At 43.9% G+C, this 8,690-nt stretch overlaps 1 protein-coding gene across 1 annotated transcript in view; it reads right to left on the bottom strand.

Annotated features, from left to right (window-relative positions):
- NWD1 (NACHT and WD repeat domain containing 1) overlaps window positions 1-8,690 on the bottom strand; it is a 77,526-nt gene that overhangs the window by 60,575 nt on the left and 8,261 nt on the right. The window contains 1 exon segment of the mRNA XM_003796628.3: window positions 1,397-2,672. Within this exon segment, the coding sequence (XP_003796676.3) occupies window positions 1,397-2,672 (1,276 nt within the window).

Raw genomic sequence — 8,690 nt, 5'->3', positions numbered from 1 at the left:
AAATTGCTGGGGCTACAGGCAGGTGCCACCATGCCCAGCTAATTTTTCATTTTAAAGATGGGTTCTCACTATGTTTCTCAGGCTGGTCTTGAACTCCTGCCTTCAAGCAATCCTCCTGCCTTGGTGTCTCAAAGTGGTGGGATTACAGGTACCTGAGTCATCCGTTGCAGTTAAAAAAAAAAAAAAAGAAAAAGTTTTGTTGCTTGGTGTCTCTGCTAATTGGCTTCTACCCGGCCTTCCTAGGGGAGGAAGACTGGCTGCTTGGGTGACTCTGATCAACACCCTCCTTTCGGTAGCTTGTTATTTCTGACTCCCTATCCACACCTAGAATTTCTGAGCAAAGACTCCACAGTGTCATGCCCCAGGTTTATTGGCATTTGTAACCCAGAAACTTTCATTAGCTGAGCAACCGTGTAGGCAGTCTCTTCTTTCCTTTTTATACAATGACAGCTCTAATGGCAATTCCAGAAAAAGAGTTCCAAAATTTCTTTGAAGGGTGAGTAGGCACTGGCATCAGTGCATAGCTTCCCAAGGTGACTTCAGTGAGATTTAGCAATGAGGTACATAGCACTTTTTCTAGGATGAGTTAATGAACTTAATTATCTGACATTATATACATTTATTTTCCCAGCTTTAATGAGGTATAATTGACAGATGAAAATTGTATTGGTTCAAGGTGTACAAAATGATTTGATACATTATACATTGTGTAATGATTATCACAATCAAATTAGTCAATACATCCATTACCACTCTGTGTGTGTGTGTTGAAGACATTTAAGATCTACTGTATCTCAGCTGGGTGTGGAAGCTCACATCTGTAAAGCAGGACTTTGGAAGACTGAGGCAAGAGAATTGCTTGAGGCCAGGAGTTCAAGGTCAGCCTGGGCAACATAGCAAGACCCTTTCTCTACAAAAAAAATTTTTTTTTTAAATTAGCCAGGTTTGGTTGGCAGGGGCCTGTAGTCCTGGCTACTGGGGAGGCTGAGGCAGAAGGATAGTGTGAGTCCAGGAATTCAAGGCTGCAGTGAGCTATGACGCCATTGCACTCCCACCTGACCAATAGTGTCTCAAACACACACACACACACACACACACACACTCGGGGAGCAGATGGTCATGTGAAGGTGAAGGCAGAGACAAGCCAAGGAATGCCAAGAATGGCTGTCAATGAAAACCAAAGAGGAAGGAATGAAATCAAATCTTTCCTAGAACCTTCTCCAGAAGGAACACAGCCCTGCCAACACCTTGATTCAGACTTTTGGCCTCCAGAAATATGAGCGATTAAATGTCTGTTGCACTAAGCCTCCCAGTTGGTGATCTGTTCCAGCAGGAAATGAATGCCTGAGCTATAGAAAAAAGAAAAAATGGGTTTAAATAAAACCCAGAGACTTACCGGGAAGAAACGATGTAGCCCAGCATGTGGGCCACAAGGAGCTGCCCGTGCATCTGTTCCAGGCGGGTGCAGAGATGGTGTGTGGCTTCCTCGGCAGTGGTGGCCAATGGGGCTGGCACAGTAAAGGAGGCCCATTTCCGGGCCTCCTCAAAGGCTAGCCTCAGCCGCCCTGGATGTCCGCACTCTGGGAGACTGGCCCAGAGCAGGTCCCTCTGCACTGGGCTCAGGGTCCTTCTCACAGCCACCAGCAGAAGCTGGATCATCTCTTGCCCCTGGTTTCCTGAGAGGGGCTTCACCTCACAGTAAGCCCCTGGGTCCATAAGCATCTGCTGCATGGTACTCAAAACCCTCTGCTCAGGGGAGGAGCAAGCCGAGAGAATGAGGTGCACCCTGGGGGGGCACTTGAGAGGCAGCCAGCGGAGCCTCTGAGTGTGGTGGGCAGAGTTCAGGTCGTCCATGGAATCCATCAGGAGCACTAGAGACTCAAAGTTTCTGCAGGAGACTGTGTGGAGGAGGGTGTGGAAAAACTGGACCACTCTAGTGTGTGCATGCAGGACTTGGGCAGGGGGCAAGGGCAGCCCATAGGCCAGGCACACCTGGAAGCAGATGCTCCTGAGAAGGCTGCGTGTGTCTGAGCTCAGCTGTGATGTCCCCAGCAGCCGCAGGACAGTCACTGTCTTAGGGCCGAGCAGCCCTGGCATCTGCTCAGCCAGCTTGCACATCAGGGCTGTCTTTCCGATGCCCGGAGGTCCAAAAAGCACCATAGGGGTATGGGGCTTGCCGTCATTCTGCCTGAGCCACTGCCCGAGCTGGGCCAGGAGTTCCTGGCGTCCACAGAAGGTGTGGATAACCTCCACACTCTGCCAAAGGTGGTGACGGATTTCCTGATAGAGCCACCCCAACTCTTGTCTGGCCACCTCCAGTTCACGGAGGTGTTCGAGAACCTGGTGGTTGGCCCTGGCCACAAACTGCTCACTCAGCTCCTTAAGGTAGCGAGCGTGAGCCTTGTTCTTGGGGTTTACCAGGTCACGGCTCCATGGCAGATGGTGGGCCTTGAGAACTCCTGGCTGTGTGTTGGTGATGCGCCCCTTAAGGCTGCTGAGAAAGTTCTGGGCATCAGTGTCCAGGCAGCCGTCTGGGAGCCGGTCCACCATCTTGAGGGCACAGTCTTCCAGGATATGTTTGTTGAGGTCTTGAATCTCTCGAAGGAAGATGGTGGCTCCTTGGTCCCCGTTTTCAGAGCTCAGCAAGCCCTGTTCTATCTCCCATTCAATGACTGCAAAAGTGGAAGAAAGCCTCGTGATTATTGTGTCAGTAGCTGTCCTGCATGGGATTGTTTGAGAGACACACTCATGGTGGGACACATTGGTTCTCAAACTTAACGGGGACTAGAGTCACCCAGAAGGCTTGAAAAAACTCACCTCTAGAAGTTCTGATTCAGCAGACCTGGGTGGGGCCTGTGAGTCTGCATTTCTAACAACCTTTGAGGTTTGCTGGTCCGGGGGGACTGCATCCACAGTCATCCTGATGCAGCCATTATCAATCAAAGAACCCTTAGGGCAGGCAACACAGAGGCTCTGTGGGTGAAGCAGCCCCATTGTAGAACAATACCGTCATCCTCAAAAAGGGAAACATGGAGCTGTCAAAGGACCCAGCAATTCTGCTCCTATGTATCTACCCAAAAGAGCTGAAAACAGAAACCCAAACAAATGCTCATATGTTCTTGTTCATAGCAGCACTAATCACAGTAGCTAAAAGGAGGAAACAACCCAGATATGATCAACAGATAAATGGATGAACAATATACGCCATAGGAGTAATATTCACCCATAAAAATGGAAGAGGTAATAATATAGGTTACAATGTGGATGAACCTCAAAAACATGATGCTGAGGGAAAGAAACCAGAGGTCATGTAGTGTATGATTCCAAGGACATGAAAGAAATGTCCAGAACAGGCCAGTACATAGAGACAGGAAGCAGATTAGTGGCTGCCAGGGGCTGGGGGAGGGGGAAGGGGGAGTGACTCATAGAGATGGAGTTTCCTTTCGGAGATGACAGAAATTCTCTGAAGTAGGCAGAGGTGGTGGCTGCCCAACATAGTGTATGTACTAAATGCCACAGAATTGGACACAGGTGACCCTGAACAACATGGGTTTGAACTGTGTGGATCCATTTACACTAGGGTTTTCTTCCACCTCTGCCACCACTGAGACAGCAAGTACCTCCTCCTCCTCCTCCTCCTCAGCCTACTCCATGCAAAGACAACAAAGATAAAGACCATTATGACGATCCACTTCCACTTAATGAATAGTAAATGTATTTTCTCTTCCTTATGATTCTCTTTCTTTCTTTTTTTTTTAGAGTCTCACTTTATCGTCCTCGGTAGAGTGGGTAGAGTGCCATGGCATCACACAGCTCACAGCAACCTCCAGCTCCTGGGCCTAGGCAATTCCCTTATCTCAGCCTCCTGAGTAGCTGGGACTACAGATGCCTGCCACAACACCCGGCTATTTTTTTATTGCAGTTTAGCCAGGGCCAGGTTTGAACCCGCCACCCTCAGTATATGGGGCTGGCACCCTACCCACCAAGCCATAGGCACCACCCATCTTCCTTATGATTTTCTTAAAAACATTTCCTTTTCTCTAGCTTAGTTTATTGCAAGAGTATAGAATGTAATATATAATAACACACCAAATCTATGTTCCTTGACTATTCACGTTATCAGTAAAACTTCTAGTTATTTATAGGCTATTAGTAGTTAAGTTTTGGTGGAGTCAAAAGTTATATGTGGATTTCCAAATGCACCCCCAAACCCCAAGTCATTCAAGGGTTAACTATACTTTAAAATGGTTAATCTCATGCTATGTGAATTTCACCTCAGTTTAAAAAAATTCAAGGCTGTCAGTTTTGGGTGCCTCCCTCACACATTCATTCAACAAATATCTATTGAGTTCCTACTTGTGCCAGCCTCTGCTCTCCCCAGTGGGAATCTAGCAGTGAATAAAACCCACAAAGATCACTGTCCTGGTGGAGTGAATATTCCATGATGAATGAATAAATGGACACATAAACAAACAGATAGTGGAAGAATGAACAAGTCTTTTCCAAGCAAAGAAAGGAGAAGTTGGGGCATTTTGAAGCTACAAAAAACCATTTGCAAAGCCACAGGTGCTGGAGAGGGAGTTTTTAATGACCTTGGAGGCTACATTCCTGGAGGGGTAAAAACCAATTTGTGTCTTTCTGACAGCAAGGGTTGGCACATTTTTCTGTAAAGTACCAGAGAGTAAATAGTTCACACTTTAAGGCCAGAAGGTGCCTGTCAACAACTTCTCAACTTTGCTGTTGTGGCATGAAAGCAAATAGAGAGCATGCAAGCTAATACACTTGAGTTCCAATAACACTTTATTTACAAAAGCAAGCAGTGGCCCTTGGACCACCATTTGCCAACCTCTGTCCCACAGCAAGCAACAGCAGCTCCAAGGACATACATTTTCTAGAGCCATGGGCCTACTTTGACTTCTCCTTGGAGGCTGTTGTTTTGAAATAGCAGTCAGATCTGAGGAGTTATTTTTGAAGCAGCTGTGGACTCCCAGATCTCTGCAGCTGAATGAGTCAGGCCCTTGGAGACAGGGCTTAACTTCTAATCCACAGATAAGAGCCACTCAACAATCCTCCTTGGAGAGACCACATACATACACACACAACTGGGCCCCATGAAAGGAGGTCAAGGATGAAAGCAACTGAAAGCAACTAACAGTTCTAAAATAGTATCCTTCTTGGACACATTGCTTCTGCACAAACCAACCTAAGACCACTTGTAGGCTATGTGGTCTTGGGCAAGGAACTGCACCTCTCTGATCCTCTGATTCCTCCCCCTGTAACATGGGTGTACTAGTCTATCCTGGTAGGGGGTTGTTGTAAGAATTTTCTATGGAATAAGCCTTGTAAAAAGCTGAACAGGAAAAAGGCCAGTTTCAAAATGTTATAGGTTGCATGATTCCAACATCTGCAACATTGCTAAAATAAAATTACAGCAATAGCCACGGATGAGTGGTTGCTAAGGGCTGGGGACTGGGGGGAGGAGAGAACTTGGTTATTAAAGGGTAGTGGGAGGGATCTTTTAGGTGAGGGAACAGTTCTGTATCTTGATTGTGATATCTTTATTCGAAGTTGCATGTGATAAAAATTATATAGAACAAAGTACACATTTCACACATGCAAAAATGTGCCTATAAAAGTGTTGCTCTTTCTGGATCATAGTAATGCATAATTCTTGGTTGTAATATTGTACTTTCATTTTGCAGAATCACTGGGGGAACCAGAGTGAGGACACATGGAATGTCTCCATACTATATAATTTTGGCAACTTCCTGTGGATCTCTAATTATTTGGAAATTAAAAGTTTTAAAAGAAATAGCTGAACAAGATGCCTGAAAATAATAATGCTCCAAAGACACAGTCACTGACGTATTCCCCAAGCCCCCCCAAATTCAGCTCTCATTTTCTGCTACTTTCCAGGAGTTCTTATTTGTTTATTTGCATGGGACTTCTTATCAGATGAGGCTGGTGGACATTGTCTGGTGAAGTCAAAAGAGGTCATGGCTGAGACAAGATCCTTTGCATCCTCATGTGATGCCATGAGGTATTACTTCTGACTAATCCATTTTATAGATGAGGAAACTGAGGCCCTGGCTTAATACAGAAATGAGCAGGGCTGAGCTACAAATCCCAGTCTGTCCCAGAACACAGATCCCACCTGCTGATTATGGCACCACTCAAAGACAGCACTATGAAAGCAATTAGCACAATTTGGATCTACGTCACAGAGCAAACAATAATGACATGACAAACACTCAATAAACAGTAGCTATTAATATTAATGTTATTGTTCACATAAGCAGTATATTCAAAATCAATGTGTTATTCCTATCTTAACCAAGGGATCAAAGTTAACATCACCAATGATGTATCTCAGGTATGAGGCACCTCTGCCCCTGGTATGATGAAATGAAGTTTTCCTTCCCCAAATTTATAACCCCAGAGAAAACATCAGACAAGTCCAGATTGAGGGATATTCCACAAAAGTCCTGACCATACCTCTTCAAAAATGTCAATGTCATCAAAAAACACAATAGGACTAAGAAACTGTCACAGACCAGAGGAGCTTAAGAGTATATGACAGTTAAATGCAATGTGAGCTCTTGAAACGGAAAGATATTCCTGGGGAAAATGTGAATTTCCAATTCAGCCTGGAGTCTAATTAATAGTAACGTACCAATGTTAAGTGCAAAAAAAAAAAAATCTTTCTAGGGGCCTCCTGCCTGTAATATCAACACTTTAGGAGCCTGAGGCAGGAAGCTCAGAGGCTAGGAACTTACGATCAGCCTGGGCAATATTGTGAGACTGTAACAGGAACAATCATTCTATCTTAAAACTAACTAATAACTCTTTTTCAGCGCTTAATTGTGTGCTTGCTTAAGAATCCCCAGGAATAGCCTGTGTTGACTGAAACCAAGATTATAGGACTTTCCCCTGGAGGAACTTGCTGAAAAGCTAACCTGCAATTCTGTTGCTGTCTGGCTGATGTTCACAAGGCTGGCAGGTTCGAATCTGGCACGGGCCAGCTAAAAACAACAATGTCAACTGCAACAACAAAAATAGCCAGGTGCTGTGGCAGGCGCCTATAGTCTCAGCTCCTTGGGAGGCTGAGGCAAGAGAATCGCTTGAGTCCTAGAGTTTGAGGTTGCTGTGAGCTGTGACACCACAGCACTCTACTGAGGGCGACATACTGAGACCATGTCAAAAAAAAAAAAAAGAAAAGAGTACATAGTATAGGATGTCATTAGGAAATTTTAGAACCAGCAAAACTGATTGAACTATAATAACAGAGATAGGTTGACTGCAAAGAGGCACAGGAAACTTTTAGGGATAATAAAAATATCCTTTGATTTATAGTAGAAGAAAGCAAAATGACCCACCCATAAACATATAAAATGATGCTTACCCTCACTGGCAATCAGTAAAGTGCAAATTAAAAATTAGGAGTATGTTTTATAATTATACTTTTGTCAACAATTAAAATGTATGACAATAAATTGCTACTGAGAATATGGAACAATCAAGGCTTTCATAAACTGCTTATAGCAGCCTAGATTAGTGTGAAGACTTAGGAGAACAATTTATAAATAGTGGTAACATTGAAGAAATATATATATTTTTAATCAAGAATTTTATTCATAACTTGGCATCCGTAGCACAGTGGTTACGGCGCCAGCTACATACACCGAGGTAGGCAGGTTCGACCCCCGCCTGGGCCTGCTAAACAACAATGACAACTGCAACAAAAAATAGCTGGCGTTGTGGTGGGCACCTGTAGTCTCAGCTACTTGGGAGGCTGAGGCAAGGGGATCGCTTTAGCTTAAGAGTTTGAGGTTGCTATGAGCTATGATGCCATGGCACTCCACTAAGGGTGACAAAGTGGGACTGTCTCAAAAAAAGAAAAAAAAGATGATGAATAGACAAGTCACAGACTGGGAGAAAGTTTACATAGTATGTGTATATGCACATAAGACAGATCTCCATAGTACAAACATACAGTACATCTATGTATACATACACACAGTACAGATATGACAAGGGATCTATATCCAGCTACATAAAAGAACCCTAGCAAATCAGTAATAAGAAGACATTACAATGAAAAAAATTGGCAAAGGTTTCAACAGACCTTTCACAAAAGAAGATAAACAGCCAGCCAATAAAGCATATGAAACTATTCCAGCATCCTTAGTCACCAGGGAGATGCCAACTAAAACGACAAGATAGCATTCAAACCCGCTAAAATGGCTAAAATTAAAAGGACTGATATCAACTGCTGGTGTGGATGTATAGCAGCCAAAATTCTCGTACACGGCTAATGGGTATATAAAGTGGTCCACCGCTTTAGAAAAGTGTGGAAGCTGCTTATAAAAAAAATGTGCTTGCCATATTATTGAGAAGTTTCACTAAGTATCTATCCCCCCCAAAATGGGGGAAATATTATGTCCAAATTTTTTTAAAAGAGAGAGAAATATACGGATGCTCATGGCCACTTTATTCATAATAGCTAAACACTGAAAACAACCCAAATATCCATCAACTTGTAAATGGATTTTAAAAAGTGATTTATTCACATGTTGAAAGACTCTTGGCAATACAAAGAAACTACTAACATATACGAAACACATATGACATGGAAAAGACTTTTCATAAAAGGCTGCGTGAAATAAGCTAGATTGAAGAGTACACAGGTG

The sequence above is a fragment of the Otolemur garnettii genome, unplaced genomic scaffold (assembly GCF_000181295.1).
Source record: "Otolemur garnettii isolate 467f Iridium unplaced genomic scaffold, OtoGar3 scaffold00105, whole genome shotgun sequence".
NCBI lineage: Eukaryota > Metazoa > Chordata > Mammalia > Primates > Galagidae > Otolemur > Otolemur garnettii.
The sequence above is the reverse complement of the archived record's forward strand: the minus strand, read 5'-3'. Positions and strand labels throughout refer to the sequence as shown.